The 18562-nt window shown below is 46.1% G+C and overlaps 2 protein-coding genes across 5 annotated transcripts in view; both read left to right on the top strand.

The window, feature by feature from the left end:
* Positions 1 to 14706, top strand: part of NF2 (NF2, moesin-ezrin-radixin like (MERLIN) tumor suppressor) — a 92597-nt gene extending 77891 nt beyond the window's left edge. For all 4 annotated transcript variants that reach the window (XM_063315943.1, XM_063315942.1, XM_063315945.1 and 1 more), the window contains one exon: positions 13489 to 14706. Coding sequence is in view for 2 of the 4 variants with exons in the window: in XM_063315942.1 (XP_063172012.1) it covers positions 13489 to 13539 (51 nt within the window). In the remaining 2 variants the exon portion in view is untranslated. The remainder of the gene's footprint in view (positions 1 to 13488) is intronic.
* The window catches only part of TBC1D10A (TBC1 domain family member 10A), a 470628-nt gene that overhangs the window by 338058 nt on the left and 114008 nt on the right, over positions 1 to 18562 (top strand). The gene's annotated exons all lie outside the window — the stretch shown is intronic.

Genomic DNA, 18562 nt, shown 5'->3' with positions numbered 1-18562 from the left:
GGAGGGCGCGCGTAAAAGACTTTGTGCTGCCCAGAGCTGTGACAGATTGGGGCAACCTATGCACTTCATAAATAATAAAAGAATAAGCTTGGCCAGTGTAGAAGATCCCAGTTTAATATCAAAAACATTCTGGAAACATAAAGAAAAATTAGATGATTGCCCATAGTTCTTCCTAAGGGGCCAAAGGCCCACTAAACAAAATAGCTTTCCGTGCCCTTTCAATATTTAATGATTGAATATTCAATAATATTCCGTGAGATAGAGCGCCCTTGCTGAGGAGGCCTGCCTTATAGCCCACCCCCTGCTTATCTCCCACAGGGGTGAGACGGTCAGCGGATCCTTTCTGAAGGTCTGGACGAGAATTGCAGGAACATATTTAGCAAGGTGATCCTGTTGTTGCCCACACAGAGTTTTAAAGGTGATAACCAGCACTTTGAATGTGACTTGGAAACATGCTGGCAATCAGAGGAGCAGCTGTAGAATGAAGTGGCACTCTAATATAATGGGTTTCCCCCACTGAGAGACTGGCTGCTGCATTCTGACCATTTTCAGTGTCTGGGTCATCTTCAGATGCAGCCCCACATAGATTGTATTGCAGTAGTCCACTCTTAGGGTGATAATCAGGTCACAAATGATCATCGGCAGGACTTTCTGGTCCAGGTAGAGCCCCTGGCCACGCTCTTCCATACTGTGATGACTGGAACACTCAACTTCCCATTAAATCTGACTCGTAAGTAATTACTTAGGATTCTCTTTAATGGTAGATAGCATTCAGTACAGAAGAAAAAGTTGCAACTGGAAAAGCCCATGCTTTTTCCCCATTAAACATCTTTGGTGACTTCAAATCCCCTCCAATCCCCTCTCAGGTATGCCTCTCCCTCCCTCTCATGCCAGTTAGTGTAAGCATGTGCAGCTGTCTCCAATGTTCTTTGCAGATGACCTTGGTGTTTCAAGATAGTCCAAACAAAATGATTTCACACTCCAAGATGGTTCCCCCCCCTTTCCTTCAACTCGCAAGAAGAAGACATGTGTTGAACAAAACATGCATGTGAGTCCAATCGGGTGTTCTGAGAATGTTTGATGTGAGAGCATGACACATACGCTGTTTAGGTAGGAGGACCCCCAAGTCATGAAGCTCTCCTTCGTGGCCTCCATGCCTCATCTGGAGCAACTAGCAGAACCAGGATTTCCAGATAGTCAGGATGTTTACAGATGATCAGCACTTCCATCTTTTCAGAATATCATCTGGGTTTGTTTCTCCTCATGCAGTCTGTTTCAGCCTCCAGATACCAGTGCAAGACTTCAGGCACATCTCCGGATTGCCTTGGGATGGTGATGTGTCATCAGCATATTGATGACCCCTCACCCCAGACTGATTGTCCTCTCCAGTTTCCTAAAGATGTTTACTAAGATGGAGGAGAGGACTGAGCCTTGTAGAACCCCACATTGGAGCAACCCTGGGCTCAGCTGTCCTCCCCCCATGGCTCCGGACTAGGACTGCTCAGCTAGCAAAATGGTGCTCCTGAACCTTACAGGCAGTCCAGAAAGATACCATGATGGATGGTACTGAACACTTTTCGGACCAGGAGGGACACATTCCCCTGACAATCATCCACCAGAGTCAGCAAGGCTGTTTCCGTCCTGTGATCAGGTCTGAATCCTAACTGAGATGGGTCTTAGATAATCTGCTGCTTCTAGGATCTTCTGTACCGGATTCCTCACCACCTTCTCAGCCACCTTTCCAAGAAAGAAAAAAGGTTGGAAAACCGGGTGACGGTTCTCAAATATGGCCAGAAAAGAAGTGGCCTTCTCAAGAGGGGGTGCACCAGTCTCTTTCAAAGTGGGTGACATGATGCTCTCCCTCTTCTTCTTAGTGTTTTTCCCGCGCTATGGCAGGGTCCGCTTGTCGGCATATCCGACTCCATTTGGCCCGGTCCAAGGCATCTTCAGGGGTGGCGTTCACGCATTCCACGTCCTCCTTAATGCGGTCCATCCACCATTTCTTGGGTCTACCACGGGGCCACCGGCCGCCAGGGTCCAGGCACACGGCTGTTCTTGCCACTGAGTCTTCTCTGCTGCGTGTGATGCGTCCATACCGTCTGAGCCTTCCTTCCCGCAGTTTTGCCACAATTGGTGCGACTCCCAGTCATCGGACATTGTCGTTCATGGTGTGGTCGAATCGCGTTAGTCCAAGGCACCATCGGAGCATTCCCATTTCCGTCACGTGCAGGGCCTGCTCGTGCTTTGCTGTCGCTGGCCAGCACTCCGATCCGTAGAGGGTGACCGGGCGCACTACCGTTCTGTGGACCTTTGACTTGAGGCGTAGGGGCATCCGGCGATCACCCAGGACTCCAGTCACCTGGCGCCACTTCATCCAGGCGGTGTTGACGCGGGCGCGGGCATCTGGAAGGCTATCGCCGTCGCTGCATATGAGGGAGCCGAGGTACCTGAATTGCTCTACTTTCTTCAGGTCTTCTTCACCAATGCTGAGAAGACTTGAAGAAAGTAGAGCAATTCAATCACGATGCTCTCCCTCAGAGAAGTGTTTACCTCCTCCCAAATCCAGACACAGGCCTCCTGCCCTTTACTTGTCTTGTAGTTCAAGACCTCTTTGAGAACTTTTCACCGCTGAACAGCTTCCTTGATTCCAACCTGTTGCCGTGCCTTTTCCCCTCCTGTTTTCACCCAGAACCTCTCCTAATTGGGAAAGGAACCTAAATACCTTTGGTGGTCTCATTTCAATTCTGCATCGTTCTGCAGAGCCAGCAGAAGTGCTTCGCCTCTAGTTACTGAGTGAGCAGCTGTAAAACCGATTTGGCTGCAGTGGAGTTTTCAGTTCGTGAAAATCCAATAACAATCTGTAGTTCTTGGGAAGAATACAGAAACCTCAGGCAGGCAGTATGAGGTCTTTCCTCCTCTCTCTTCTCCCCCCCCCCCTTTGGAGGTCTGGCTGCTTAATTATCACCATCTGCCTCCTCCCCATCTCTCTCTTTATAACTACTTTCTTTGACCCTCCCAGCAGTGAATTGTAGTCTCCTCTCTGTCCTCCCTCCTTACGAGGAAGAGCAGGGGATCACGGAAGGCTGCCTTGCAAAAACCATTTTCTCCCTGTGACAAAAAAAACATAATTTGGTCTTAATCACTCTGATTTGTTTGCACAGTCTGGTTGCCTGCTCTTGCCGGATCACCTGCCAAGGCACACTTTTTTTTTTTCCTCTCATGCATGTTGAAGAAAATAACACCCGTCTCTCCTCCCCTCCACCTTCCTCCCCAGAGGAGAAAAGGAACAGCTTCTGCCTGAGTCTGTGTTTTGGAGATGCTCGAAAAGACTATAAAGAGAGGGGAAGCTGGGATCAATACCGGCTTATCTGAGCTGCTGCTGGGGTGTTTGGATGAGAACCGCCAAGGAAGGATGAAGGACTTCAGGAAACGGCTGAAGACCTGGTTTGTCCCCACACCTGGAGTGGGGAGAGGAAGAGCCACTCTGGGGATTGGTTGGTTCCCTAGTTATGCCGGAACCAGTCCTGTCCCCTTCGGGTGGACTTAGATCTGCCATCACTTGGATTTTATTACGTTTTATATGTGTGTTTATTGATATTATTCTGATCTTACTGAATTTTATACTGTTTTATTGTGAGCCGCCCAGGGTCCCCCAAGTGGGGGAGATGGGCGGTAATAAAAATATGACAAAAGTCAATCATTTCCTGAGTGATCAGCAAGGATGGCCTTGAGGTGGACTTTACTGTGTTTAAATGTGCTCACGCCCATGAACAACGTACCAGATTAGTTCAGGTTTCTCCTCCCTTCCCACATCCCACCAAAATTATTCTGGATCCAGTTTTTGGGTTGCCTGGGTTTCTTTTCTGTAGAATCCCAGGAAGCCGCCTCTGGTTCTGATTTTTTTTTTTCTGCCCTACAAGGAACAGATACCATGTAGGCCTAAAACTACTTTTATTAGAATGGCCGTAGTAACAGAACCTTGTAAGTCTGAATGTGCTTCCTCTCCTCCCTCCTTTCATGTGATTTAGGATGATGCCTGTCTTAAGCATTTTTGTAAATCTCCTTTGTTTATCTGTTTTGCCTTGGTAGTGGATCCTCCCTCCGTGAAGGCATCCTCTGTACCAGGGTTTCTCAACCTTATCAACTTTAAGATGTGGGGACTCCAACTCCCAGAATTCCCCAGCTATGCTGGCTGGGGAATTCTGGGAGTTGGAGTCCCCACATCTTAAAGTTGATAAGGTTGAGAAACTCTGCTCTTTACTCTCTTCATAGGCTCATAGAAATCCCACTGGGATGGTCAAGAAGTAACTCCCCTGCTGGTCAACGGGTATTTTGGGACTTCCCAGGTCCACCCTGGCAGCCATTTTGAACGCGCCCCCTACAGGCTCGCAACTTGCCAACATCCCTTGGGTCCCGCATGGCTGTCTGCCCCTGTTTGCATCGTCTCTGATTTCATATTCTGCATCTCCATCCTGTTCTTGTCCCGAGGAGTTTATGGTTCCCAACAGTTGGGTAGGTCAAGCAAGGGATCTCAGACAACGGCTGGCCGCTCATTAAAGTACGTGGTGGTGAGTGGACTTGAACTCTGGAGCTTGCCAAGCGTAAGCCTAAAGTTTTTGTTGGCTCCCCAGATTTTCTGGGGTAAATCTGGTTTTGGCTCCCAAAGTAGCTGAAGTTGATAGTTCTCTTGGTGGATCCCCAGCCAATTTTACTGCATTCTCAGCTGCGCAAGCTGCTTAAGAGCCTGCTGACTTCCTTGCTTGCTGCCCCTTGCAGCTGGAACATCCTCTGAGAAGCCACCTTTTCCCACAGCCTCCTTTGCACCAGCCCTTATCCTGCCCAGCCTTCTGTCCTTCAGCCTCAGTGTGTGCAGCGGATGCAAATGTATGTTCTTACTTGCTTGACCACTTGCTCTCTTTCCTTCTTGCTTTCTCTATGGTCTTTCTGTGGGGAATTACAGATTGTTAAGTCCTTCAAGGCAGGGCCTTTGTTCCTCTTTGCTTGGAAAGTATCTGTGCCAGAAGCTTGCATTGTTGTTGTCGTCGTCATTGTGATTAAGAGAGCAGCTTCTATGCTCTCCCAAATCTGCTTTGGATCAGAATCTCAACTGTCACTAGACATCCTCTTTTCCTGATCTTCCAAGCAGCCTTTTCTCTTCCTGCTGTTTTAATTACATTTGCTGTCTTTGAAATTTGAATTTCAGAACCATTTGCGAGCCAACGGGCCCTTTGTCTCAATCCTTGGATGCTGTGCGTGTTGTTTTTTGGGTTTTGAATCTCACCCTCTCTGCGTGGCACCCACACAAAGGAAGGCTTATGCTGCCTGCTGTATTTGGCAAACTTTCTCATCACACACCTTGAGCATAGATAACACATTCCTGTCCCTTCTTCCACCCAGAACCATCTTGCATTTTATGGAGTGGATCAAGCCTGCTATGATGGTTTGAATGCCACAGTGAAACAAGATTATCCATTTATGTGGATGCATAAATTGGTTGTAGGTCTCCATACAGTTGAATACGCCTTTATCATGGTTGTAAATCAAACGAATTGGCTTCAGCATTCAGTTGCTTTCCAATCAACGCTTTCGTTTTTTTAGGTTATTTTTTTTAAAGGAGCAAGTTTCTAGCCCTTAAGTAAAGGCACATTGAAGAGTATGCAGGCTCTGCATGCTGAAGTCTTTGCAACGGATTTTTCGAGTGGTCAGAGGCAGGGACTATGCGCATTGGGTAACTTCCCCGCTTCGCACCTAGCAAAACCAACATGCTTTATGGGCAACAGCACTGTGAAAGCTTATTGCTTTTTAACAAACTGCTGGGATAAAATTAAAAGCAGACTAAATTATGCAAAACAAGAGAAATCATGCAAATTTATTTAATATCCATAATTTATAGAGACAGGAGAATTCGGCTTCTCGGGGGGCAGAATTTGGATTAGTGTAGAATGTTCTTGCTCCAGCAGAGGCTCCCCGCAGGGGGCTCACCTTAAGGGATTCAGTGGGACGCCAACAAGTAAAACCTAGATTAAGTTTCTCTTCTTTCCTGGATTAAAGAAAAGCTGAGATTCCTGCTAGGTTTTAATATGACTGCATCCTGTCCCTTGAAAGAATGCTGGAGAGCTGCCTATTGCTAGAGATAGGAGTTGGGCTTACAGTCACCTTACTCATGACAACCAGCTACTGAACAGGAAAGGCCAGAAAATTGCCATCAAACTGTGACAGAGGTGTTGTGCCATTCTTGCTCACTTCAGGAGGTAGCCAGCCCTCAAAGAGGCAGAGACTGGAGCTATTCCTGGCCCCCCAAGAAAATTGTTAGGTCTAGAAGTGCAAAAATGTGGTGGTTGCAAGCCGGGCCGTGTGAGACCGCAATTGGATAGGAACTTGGCTTCAGGGTTCCCAGGCAAAACTGGCACGCAGTCCAGCCTTACGGAATCAGATCGGGGGTGGGGTTCCTGCTAATCCTACATTTGGGGAGTGAAAAGAACAATGATGAAAACTGAGTTGAAGCTTTCTTCTATGGAATGGCATTATTAGCATGCAGGTTTCCCAGGGTAGGTGGGAAGTTCAAGGCGGGGTATCCTCAATATTTCCTGGAAAATTTGCTTTCTCTGCAGGCTTTGCTTTGTCAGCATGCCAAATGGCTCCCGGTGAGTTCATCTGCCTCGTTTCTCATTTGCTAATCCAAAAGGTCTTACTTGTCTCAGGATGCCTCTTACAGAGGCTATCATCAAATAAGATAATTATCACGTAAGGTGAATAGACGGTTCCTTTCACCTTTCTGCTATACCACAGGAAAGTTGAGTTACCAATCAAAGCAAATATTTGTAGCTCAGAGTTGAACTGTGGCGTCCTTGGTGCTCTCTGAGCCTTGTTGTTTCCTTGCAGACATTTCATTGCCAGACTAGGCAACATCTTCAGTGCGAAAAACGAAAAAAGATCTTTTTCACACTGAAGATGTTGCCTAGTTGTTGGCAGAGTGCTAAGAAAGCCTTTGGCCCAGGAGAGATCAGAAAAGTCACACACCAGGCATTTCTATAAAAATAATTTTATTTACCGAAAACAAACATATTTAAAGGCTGTTTGCTGAGAGGAGAGATTTCTCTCAGCTGCATATTCTCTGCAAGCCTACACAGAAGGGAAACTGAAACTAAAGTTCAGGCAAGTTCCTCCCTCAGGCAATGCAACCATTAACACGTGAAAAGGGGACAATTAAATTCAACCTCTTCACCCCGCCAAAATGATTAGTTACCATAGTAACCTTAATCTGTAGTAGAAAACATATTAACACTCCCCTTTTTATACTACAGAATAAAATGCAAACCAATTTGCTTTGTTAACTCTTTGTGTCTTTCCATTCACAACATTTTAACATTATCTCCTCTTTGGTTTAACAGAAAGCTACCATCCTTCTTCCTGTGTATTTCCAAACCTAGGTAATTTGTTACAGTTCCAAGGCTTTTTAATGTGAAATGGCTTTTCATGCAGGCTTCAAAATCAAGCCTTTGTTTTTCTGTTGATGTGAACAGCAGCAAATCATCAACATAAATGCACAGATACATACAGCCTTGTTTGTCTTTCTTCATATATACACATGGATCTGCTTTTCCTTTTTCAAAACCAAAATTCTGCAGTTTTTCATCTAATTTTTGGTTCCAGGATCTAGCAGCTTATTTTAACCCATAGATTGACTTCTGCATTCAGACTAGATTCTCCCCTTTTTCATAGCCAGGGGGTTGCTGCATGTATAATTTGTGGTCTAAATCACCATAGAGAAATGCAGTCTGAATGTCATAGTGGTTAACTGACATTACTTTGAGTGCAGCAATTTTTAACAGTAATCTAATTGATTCACCTTTAGTAACTGGTGCAAAAGTCTTGTCAAAGTCTAAATCTTTCCTCTGAGTGAACCCTTTTGCAACTAACCTTGCTTTATATTTTTGGATTTTGCCATCAGCATCCCTTTTCAGTTTGAAAACCCACCTGCAACCTAGACAGCATTCATTGGGAGGTAGGTTTACCAGTTTCCATGTTTTATTTTCTTTCAAGGATGCTAACTCCTGTTGCATGGCAGAATGCCAATTTTGTGCAATCTCAGGTGGTAAAGCATTCACTTGTTCTAAAGACTCAGGTTCTGTGAATATGTGAAAAGCCTTCAGTTTGCTTTTCTGGTTTAATGTCCTCATCAGGCAAAAGATCACTATCAGCAAGTCCTTGCTGTTCTCTTGTGGTCAGATCAACTGGAGAGCTAGAATTTAATCTCCCCCAGTTTTGCTCAGCAAAAGAAGCGCTTTTGCTAATTATCAATTTCTCTCCCACTATGAACCTGTAGCTCCTCTGGCTTTGTTCATAGCCAACAAAGATGGCTTTCTTTGTTGTGGGGCCTCCTTTCCTTCTCTGTTGTTTTGGAATATGAACCCAAGCAGTGCTACCAAACACTCTTAAGATGGTTTACCTTTGGTTTCACACCATAAAACAAATGGAATGGAGTGTCCTGAATCACAGAGTTATACAATCTGTTTTGTACATAACAGGCAGTAGATATGGCCTCTCCCCAATACTTAAAAGATAAATGTGAATCTTTAAGCATGCATTCCATTGCATTTTGCAAGGTTCTCCCCTTTCTTTCAGCAACACCATTTTGCTGAGGGGTGTAAGGGTTAGAAAGAATTTGTTCTATCCCCTTTTCCACTAGGAACCTTTTGAATTTGTGAGAAAGGTATTCTCCTCCTCTATCACATTGGAGTGCAGATACAGGCCTAGGGAATTTTCCATTTGCCCATGTCACAAAACCTTTAAATTTCTCAAATGCCTCATCTTTGTGTTTTAAGATGTAGATAAATGTGTATCTTGAGAAATCATCAATGATGGTCATTGCATACCTTTCTTGTCCAAGACTTGGAGCAAAAGGACCAATAATGTCAGAGTGTACAATTTCCAAAGGTCTAGTTGTAACTCTGTCACTGTGCTTACTCACAGGAGCTTTTAGTGTTTTGCATTCTTTGCAAACTACACAGTCTAAGTATTTATCACAGGGTTTTATCTTTAGGTCAGCACACAGCTGTGGCATTTGTGCTATATACTTGAAATTAGCATGACCAAATCTCCTATGCATCAGGTGTACACATTGGTCATGATATGGAGTGTTGCCAACTGCAGCCTTGCAGCTTGGCTTCCTTGCATTTTGCACAATGTACAAGGAGTCTTTTAATATACCAGTAGCACACAATTTTCCATTTTTATGTATCTCACAACCATTTTTCTTAAATGTTATGACATACCCTGTTGCAGCCAATTGTGCCACAGATAAAAGGTTTGATTGTAAATTTGGTACATACAACACACCTTTTACAGTTTCTCCCAAGCAGGATAAATACAAGTCACCTTGTCCCATAATTTTGGTCACAGACCCATCAGCCAAAGATACCCTTTGTCTTTCAGTTTTAGACAGTGACACAAAAGAGCTTTTACAATTACATAAATGACAATTGGCCCCAGAATCTAACACCCATACATCAGAATTACCCTTCTCGGCAACCTGTGCAATTTGGGTTGCCTGAAGAGCCTTCTTCTTTGTTGCCCTTGTGTTGTTCTTCTCTGTCTTTCTACTCTTGGGTCTCAAGGTACAGTCTTTCTGCAAATGTCCAGCTGAACCACAGGTGAAGCATCGCTACCTGTCTAGTGCTGTGGCCTCAGGTTCCTTTCCCTTCTTTTCCCTTGTTTACTGGTACTGCAGCTTTCCAGAAGAGATGGGAGGGGGATCTTTCCTCTCTCTTCTCCCATTCAGCGAGTAAGTGCTGTGTAACATATGATGGGGTGAGGTCTGCTTCAGGCATAGCCTCCAGGGTACAAATCAGCGTGTCCCACGTTTCATTCAGTGAGGACAGGAAGATACAGGATTTTGTGAGAGGTGTAAATTCCATTCCTCTCTCCTGCAACTCAACAAACAGCTGCTGAATATAATGCAGGTCCTCAGGAAGGCTATCTCCTTCTGCAAGGTAGGCTTTGTACAGCTTTTTCATCAGGGTAACTTTACTCCCTGCTGTTGCCTTTACATACAAGTCTCTCAAAGCGTCCCAAAGTTGCTTTGCAGACTGCATACCTCACACGTGGACTAGCTGATTGTCCTCAACTCCCAGGATAATGGTGGCTCTAGCCCACTCATCCTGCCTAAGCCATTCAGCACTGGGATTTTGGGGGGTTTGCTCACCAATTGGCAGCCAAAGATTCTATCTGCGAAGATACATCTCCATCTTCAGGGCCCAATTCAAATAGTTGGTCTCTGATAGGCGCTCCAGAGGCATCGCTGAGGGCTGGGAGGTAGCCATGGCTGCTGCTTTTGCAAGTCACCTCAGCTGGCTTTTGTCCTGTAGACCGGCAGTTGCTGGAAAATCTCCAGGTGGCTCCAAAGAAAATCTTCACAGGTCTTTGCTACCTGCCTTTAAATTGTGCATGAGGTGTGTAGCTGATCTCTCTATTCTCTCTGGGGTTTACTGGGCTTACTGGGCTGTTTACTGGGCCCATAACCTGTTGGCAGAGTGCTAAGAAAGCCTTTGGCCCAGGAGAGATCAGAAAAGTCACACACCAGGCATTTCTATAAAAATAATTTTATTTACAGAAAACAAACATATTTAAAGGCTGTTTGCTGAGAAGAGAGATTTCTCTCAGCTGCATATTCTCTGCAAGCCTACACAGAAGGGAAACTGAAACTAAAACAAGTTCAGGCAAGTTCCTCCCTTAGGCAATGCAACCATTAACACGTGAAAAGGGGACAATTAAATTCAACCTCTTCACCCGGCCAAAATGATTAGTTACCATAGTAACCTTAATCTGTAGTAGAAAACATATTAACACTAGTCTGGCAATGAAACTTCTGCAAGAAAACAAGTCTCAGAGAGCACCAAGGACTCCAAAGTTGAGTTAGTTGAACAAACCGTGGGTAAGTTAACCAGGGATATGTGATACATGGGAATTAATCGGGTAAGTGTAGTTTTTGTTCTGGTTTTGTTTCTGCTTTTTGGAATGCAGCCTCCTTTCCTACCTGTCCAGTTTGGTGTGTCCCTGCCTTAAAGATCCCCTAGCTGGCAGAGAGGGTGCTGGAGGGACACCCTGATTTGATTAAAAGGAGCTTTTCCTTGACTAGAGTGGCAAATAATTCCCCCCACATGTTCTCTGGCTGCTGTTCTGGTCTCAGCAACTGTGTGAAATGTGCTTTCTTGGGCTCTTGGTCTTCAAGCGATGTTCCTGGAACGGGGCCACCAGTGAAGGGTCTGCCTGGTCCACAGTTGCGGATTTCCCTCCTTCAGACGTTCTTTCATCTGAGCTTGGATGTCTTCTGGGGTTAATCAGGCATGACAAAGTTTCAGCAGGCTATGGTTGAGTCAGGATTTTATTCTGAAGGTCCCATCGCATTTGAAGTGCCACAATGTACCCTGGGGCTTTGGAATAGGAGAAGCAAAGCACTCTCAGCAATGGGGCAGAAGTGCAAGGGTGTTGCTGCAAGGAGGGGAGGCCAAACGCTTCTTCGGTAAACAGCTCCTGGGGAACCTTTTTGGCCAGTACAGCTTGGCTCATGCCCGGCCCCTCTTTGCAGTGTGCCCGGCCCCTGGAGCCAAAGGCACACAAGATCCAGAGGTGCTTCAAGAGTTGACTCCAATCCAAATCTCTCCACCCCGATGTTTGGCTGCCAGGGCAGTTTTCTGAGGCTGGCCTGCCTCGGATGAGCAAAATGCAAGATTCTCTTTTGGGCAATTTGAAGCTGTGGTGCTCAGGGCAAAGGGGACCTGGGAAACGCACATGGCTCTTTTGGGATTGGGGGAGATGTCTTCTTGCCTTCTATGGGGAAAATTTAAGAGGGCCTGTTCTTCATCAAGAGGGCCATGCATTTCCCCCCTTTTTTTCTTGTTCCTTTTTTTTTTTAAATCATCGCAGCAGTTAGCATGGGCCTTTCATTCTTACTGGTGTGGATTCTATCCTCCATGGTGTCATGTTCACTGTTTCAATGTACAGTATACATCGTAACGTTTCACATGCCATGGGGCTGACGCGCGTTTCTGTTTGGGAGGGAGCTGCTGTGAAACCTTGTACCAAGCTCTATATCTGTATTCATTACAATGGAATGTATTTGGGTTATGTTCTCTGTTCAAGGACTTTTCCCGCAGACCATCAGAAACCGTTAGGAGCACCTGGGATTGTGAACTTGAGAAGATTTTACAGGGGGAGGGATTTCATTTGCACCGGGGGGTTTTAGTTTGTACTTGGCACGCTTTTATCATTCTCAGCTTTCTTTGTGATCGTGCACACTATTCTTTAATAAATCAGATATCTTTGAATTCCTGCTTATGAGTCTGATAGTGTTTTAGAATAGGCAACCATTACACATGGCATCTTAATATTTTTAAATTTGACTAGATGGTCACCAGGATAGTTGTGGAGAAGAGAGAACCCGATCTCTCCAGGCTCTGGTCCTGTCCCGTAGATGGAGGTTGGGTTGTGGGTTGCCTCTTTAGGCAACAGGTGTTTCCCAATAGCTACCCTTTTTCCTTCCCCCCAGACGAGTAGAGGTGAGCGGCTCTGGGCTTTGCCTGGAAGTCCCCTGCTGTCACTAAGCCTCAATCATGACGGTAGAATGCTCAAACCCAGGCCAGAAGTTAAACCAGGAAAGGCTAGACGGCCATCAATCCGAATGCTTTAATTTGAAGCAGGGCTTGGACATGGCCACTCTGTAATTCCTTGCTACTGAGAGGAAACGATGACGGCCATTCAGGGGCACTTCTGTATGGAGAGGCAGTGCCCCTGAGTATTGTTTATTTTCTGTGCTGCTGCTCTTGAGTGGTTTATAGGAAAGCAACCCAAAAGCAAAGCTACGGGGAAACTTGAAGATGGCCCACGTGGCGTGTCTGAGGGACATCGGCCAAGTCAAGCTTAGCAGACTGTGAAGCTGTGCGAAGGCAGGGGCTGGGATTACTGCTGGGTCCTGGTCCAGAAACCTGGTTCCCCTTATGGAAGAACGAAGAATGAGTATTGAGCAGGTTCTACAAGCAAGTGGGATCCATCCCCGGCTAGCCCACCATGAGTTTGCTTTGGAGCTACCAGGCTTATCTTGGGGTGAAGCAGGATGCTTTCTATAGTGATCTAGCCCAGCAAGTTCAGCAGATGTCTCTCCCCCACTCCACCCAAAAAGGACCACTTGCTTTGAACCTACTGCTTTACCAGCCTGGTTCTCCCAAGATTTGTTGGCCTGGTTTGGGTATGATGCTGAGCATCCTATGCTTGGTTTGCTCTCGGCCGAGGGCATAATTCCACATTTCTACATGTAAAAACCAAAGTCTGTGCCGTGAGTGAACCCTGCCAATTGGGGGCTGATCTGTCCTTCTCAGAGCTAAGTGAGTCGTGATGGTGGAAACTCAGCAGTGGGGCTGGCCTTTGGCCAGGGAGCCGAGCCGAGTCCCCTTTTGGTGCTAACGATATTTTGCTTTTGTCTCCCCTTCTCAGCTCACCTTGCAGAGCACCAAGTCCCGCGTGGCCTTCTTTGAAGAACTGTAGGACGCCCCGTTGCTCCTGGGACAGCTCTTGCCTAAGGGAACCTCCTTCGGAGGACTAGCCATAACCGGAGATCCATCGCTTCTTCCCAGCTGGACTCCCTTTACGGATGCAGTGAATTGCTGGAGGAGTTTGCTGTGAATCCTTGTAGTTCTTAATAACCTCTGTGTAGCAGACAGTTATGCTTCAGCTTTCTTCTTTTTCTTTCCAAGTGTTCGTATTGGTTGTGACTTTGATTATGCCCCTACTGCCGGAGACTGGATTTGATACTGTTTCGTTCCTTCGCTCGGCCCTCCTCGCAGGAGCTATGAATGAGGCTTCCTCTTCAAGACGCAGAAACAGTTCCTTTCTCCCCCGGCTGGATCTGACCCTCTTGGAAGCTCCCCTGGAAAGCAGCCGTCTGTTTCATCAGCAAAATTAAGGGCTTACAAGGTTCCCTATGGAGCCTGAACTAAATTCTTAAGTTTCGATGGGCTTTCCCTCGATTCTGGTGGACTTTGAAGGGGTTTACGTTGAAGCCAAGGAAGCCAGATTCTCTTTGGGGTTCATGCTCGGTGTGTAAAAGGCGTGTTTGAAGACCTGTTGTTCTAATTGCAGGATGTTGGTAAAGCAAGGATTGAGGGAGTGGAAATGGGGGATAATGTTAAACTGGGGTGGAAGGCGTTTAAAGGCCTAGAACAGTGTTTCTCAACCTTAGCAATTGAAGATGTCTGGACTTCAACTCCCAGAATTCCCCAGCCAGCATAGCACAGAGTTGAACTCCAGACATCTTCAAGTTGCTAAGGTTGAGAAACACTGGCCTAGAAGGTGGAAGCTACACTGAACCTACCCCTACCCCTAGGAGCCCAGCCCCTGCCCTCTGGGATTTTAAACATTTTGATAGCCCTGGCGTGTCTTTATACATTTTTTCTATGCAACATTGACGGTTGGAAATCTGCTTTTTCAAAAGTAAACCGAGCACAATACTGTAATGGCTTCATACTGCCTGGAAAAAAAAAATTACAGATCTATAATGTGGGACACACCATTTTACCTGCAGGGGGATCCCTGCTAGGATCCATTTCTGTTTTGCTTCTAGTCTTTTGAACTTTGGCCATTTTTAAATGTAATGTTTGTACAGTACTTCTGTGAGACATTATCTCTTTTATTAAAGTCTCTGCTCTTTTTCAAGCTCCCTGGCATTTGTTCTGCCTGCGCTTCTCCCTTTCTGTCTTTTTTTGTGCGATGAACAAGGCCTATAATAATTGAAGGGGTTGGCAGTTTTGAAGATGGATTTACCGGTCCGGCGGGTTGTTTCTATCACATTCTGGCCTTGTTACCAGACCTCAGAGCAGCTACACCTTTCAGCCATTGCCACGCTTTCTACTGTGATAAGGGGTCTGGAGGCTAAATCCTATGAAGAAGGGCTAAAGGAACTGGGCATGTTTAGCTTAATGAAAAGAAGACTGAGGGGAGACACGATAGCAGTCTTCCCATACTCGAAGGGCTGCCACAGGGAAGAGGGCATCGACTTACCCTGGCACCTGAGGGTAGGACAAGAAGCCATGGGTGGAAGCTCCTCAGCGGGAGATCCAGCCTGGAAAAAAGGAGGAATTTCCTGACAGTGAGAACGCTTAAGCAGTGGAACAGCTGGCCTCCCGGAGTGGTGGTGCGCCATCGCTGGAGGTTTTCAAGAAAAGATTGGCCAACCATCTGTCCGAGCTGGTATGAGGATCCTGCCCTGGGCAGGGGGTTGGACTAGAAGACCTCCAAGGTCCCTTCCAGCCCTACGATTCTATGATTCTACTGCCCTTCTAATCCATTCCCCATTTCGATCAAATTCATCTAGCAGACTTAAGGCTTTATTGAAAAAAAGCATAACATGAATGGAGGAACCAGAAGAAAGTCCTGGTTGTAAGCGATGATAGGGACAGAATTAGCCACGTCAATGTGACCCCATTTAAATCTGGATCAGGTAATGTCCTAACCATGTGCTCTTTGGAACTCCAGCTGGGTTCAGACACTGTCGGCTTCTGTCCTGTGCCGTCCAGCTGTCTGTCTTCATCTGCCCATCCACCCACTTGCATCTATCAAAAGGCTTCAGAGGCAGCTACGTGTGTTTTTAGCTTAAAAGAAAAGGATGCTGCCACTGGAGATGTGCGTATGAGAAGTAAAACTTCCAGCAGTTTTTCCCCCCTTGCTGTTAAAACCTTTATATTCAAGGTAGATCAGCATTCTAGCAGCTGTGCTAATGGACTGCTAGGAGTTGTTGGCCAGTCCTGTCAGGTTTCTCCAAGTACGGTGATAAATATGTTCTCCAGAACTCAACTCTGATTCACTGAAAGCAGAGGCTTCACAAGCTGAAACTCCACAAATTGCTTTACTGCAGACCAGCAATGGATATGCAGAAGATCTGCAGAAGGGGGAGCCCTCCAGGCTTTAAGTCCTGCGTCTTTTCATCCCGGGCTTTTGAGTCAATGGACTCTGAGCCATTCTTTTCCTGGCTGGGAAGCCAGGGTTCCCTGCCCCATGTTTACACCATGTTTACACCGTGACTTAAGCTTCGGCCTTGTAGCACTTTGGGAGAGAATGCAGCTGAGGAATGCTGGGTAAGTTTGTCCAAAGCCAGAAGAGGTAACTTTGTGCTTCCAGATGTTGTAGATAACCACTCCCAGAATCCTCTACCCATGGGCCATGCTAACTCTGAATATTGGGAGGCATCTGCAAAGACCAGGGTTTCTCAACCTTGGTGACTTCCAGATGTGTGGACTTCAACTCGGCACCTGCTCCCTCTAGGATGAGGGTTTCCCCAAGATCTGGATGGCCCCCACCCTAGTGGTGTTTAGTAAAGCTGGGAAGATCTTCCCCCAGGCCTTCGGCGAGGGAGGCCCTTCATTTCATTCCATCGGGTCTGTCGTTCTTGCCATCTTTTATATGTTACTGGTTTTGTTGCAATTCCTTCGTTCTGATGGTTGCGAGCTGCCCAGAGCCGTTGGGAGCTGGGCGGCATACAAGTTGAATTAATTGACTCCCAAAATTTCCCAGCCAGCGTAGCCGCTGCTGAGAATCCTGGGAGTCTGGGTGGTAAATCCTAACTAGAATGATAGATTATAGTGACTTTAATCAACACTAGAAATCTAATGTTTCCTAAAATCGAAATAGAGACTCTAAATGTAGGGGGAAAAAATCAAATTTGGGACATGGAACAAATCCATGCATTAAGTTGTGGTCCAAAAATGGTTCCCAGTTCCTAATATGGGGATGAGTTGAGAACTGTAGAAACACAGTTCTATAGGTAGGTATACTCTCCGCACAACTGATTTTTTTGTCTTTTAGCTTAATTCTAATAATGATCCCTGTCACTTTGAGAGAGAGGAATCAACGCATTCAGCTTTTGGTTCCTTTGGAAAGGTTACCAAGCATTCATTGCCCTATTATTACACATCAGTGTGCAGGGTTCATCTGCTCCCCCTCCCTCTAAACCAAAGGGAAAATCCAGAGATTATTAACACAGAGATTTACATGGTGCCTTTTTGAGATTTCAGACCCACCCCAAATCCCATAATCCTGGCTATTACAACAGATGATGAATCCCAAGCCATCCGTATCCCTAGTTTAAACCATGGTATAAACTCTTCTGGACTGCAAAGGCCAGGGTCAGCTTCCCTGTATTGGCTGGGGATTATGGGAGTTGTAGTGGAATGGCTGGAGGGTGCTGAAATTGAGGAGGCCTGCCTTCTGTGGCCATTTGGATGCTTCGAGCTCTGTGCCTGCATATGCAGAAAAGGGTTATTGGCCACGAAAGCTTCCATGATGAGTACAGGCAGTCTTTGTTTAGTGACTGCCTCGTTAGGCGTTCGCAGTTACGACGGTGATGAAAAAAGTAACTTTGCAACCAGTCCTCGTGTTTATGACCTTCACAGGTCTGTAAAGCAAAGGAAAGCTGAAGTAAGATCGTAAGCACAATAATGGTTTCACTTAGCAACTGCTTCGCTTAATGACTGAGTTGCTGGTCCCAACTGTCGCTAAATGAGGACTACCTGTAATTTCTGCCCAGTTTGGTGGCAATGCCAGGTTCATATTAGTGATGGCGGAAATACCAGAATATATTGCATGCTATGATTTCCCTTGTTGTGACACAGTCTGGGACAGAGGGAGTTGAGGCCTCACCAATGTGTTTCTCTCCCCTTCTTGGACATCAGAAAGCTCAGCCTTCCCCATCAGAGCTGTCCTTGGTTCATCATCTCTCCAGTCTCCCAATTTTCTTCCAGTACTGGTGTCCTTCCCCTGCAATGCTTAATGTGATTTATTTTTCCACTCAGAAGTCTGTCCCTTCCACTGTGAAGGCAGTTACGTTCCTGCCAGAAGATGCACCCTCTGGAGATGCCTTTTTGAGTCGTGAAATGCTTATCCCCCTGAGGGGAGCCCGTCTGCCTGTGCACGTTAGGAGAAAGTCTATTGAAGGTTTGTTTTTTTGGGGGGGGGTGCAGAATACATTGTGCCAACCTGTGAAATGAACTGTCCTTGTCTGATTCACACCTGAGTGCTTGCTGTTGTTGGCTAGGAATCCTTTGATGCGCTAGTTGACTGAGCTGTGACACGCACACATACATGCACACCCAGAGTCACTAGACCGTGGATGGAGCATTTCAAAAAGGTGCTCTGGAGCACACAGGAGCGCCAGCGTCCCACCTGTTTGCAGTTCTTTAAAGCAGGGGAACCTTTTCCTGGGATTGTGCAATTGCCCTCTGCAATGGTCACATGATCCCTGGAGAAGATGCAGCTATTTTAAAGAGTTGCAGATGGGTGCTACGCATATGGTCCGAAGCCTCTTTCTGGACTCAAATTCAAAGCATCCTGTGGCTGAAAGCTTAAGGCTGTCTCCCACACGTGCTGGATTTCAAATCCCATTAGTGTTTTCCCTTCCAGGGATTGCCAACGGTCATTTTCTTTCTTTCTTTCTTTCTTTCTTTCTTTCTTTCTTTCTTTCTTTCTTTCTTTCTTTCTTTCTTTCTTTCTCTTTCTCTCTTTCTCTCTCTCTTTCTCT

The sequence above is a fragment of the Candoia aspera genome, chromosome 15 (assembly GCF_035149785.1).
Source record: "Candoia aspera isolate rCanAsp1 chromosome 15, rCanAsp1.hap2, whole genome shotgun sequence".
Taxonomy (NCBI): Eukaryota; Metazoa; Chordata; class Lepidosauria; order Squamata; family Boidae; genus Candoia; species Candoia aspera.
The sequence above is the reverse complement of the archived record's forward strand: the minus strand, read 5'-3'. Positions and strand labels throughout refer to the sequence as shown.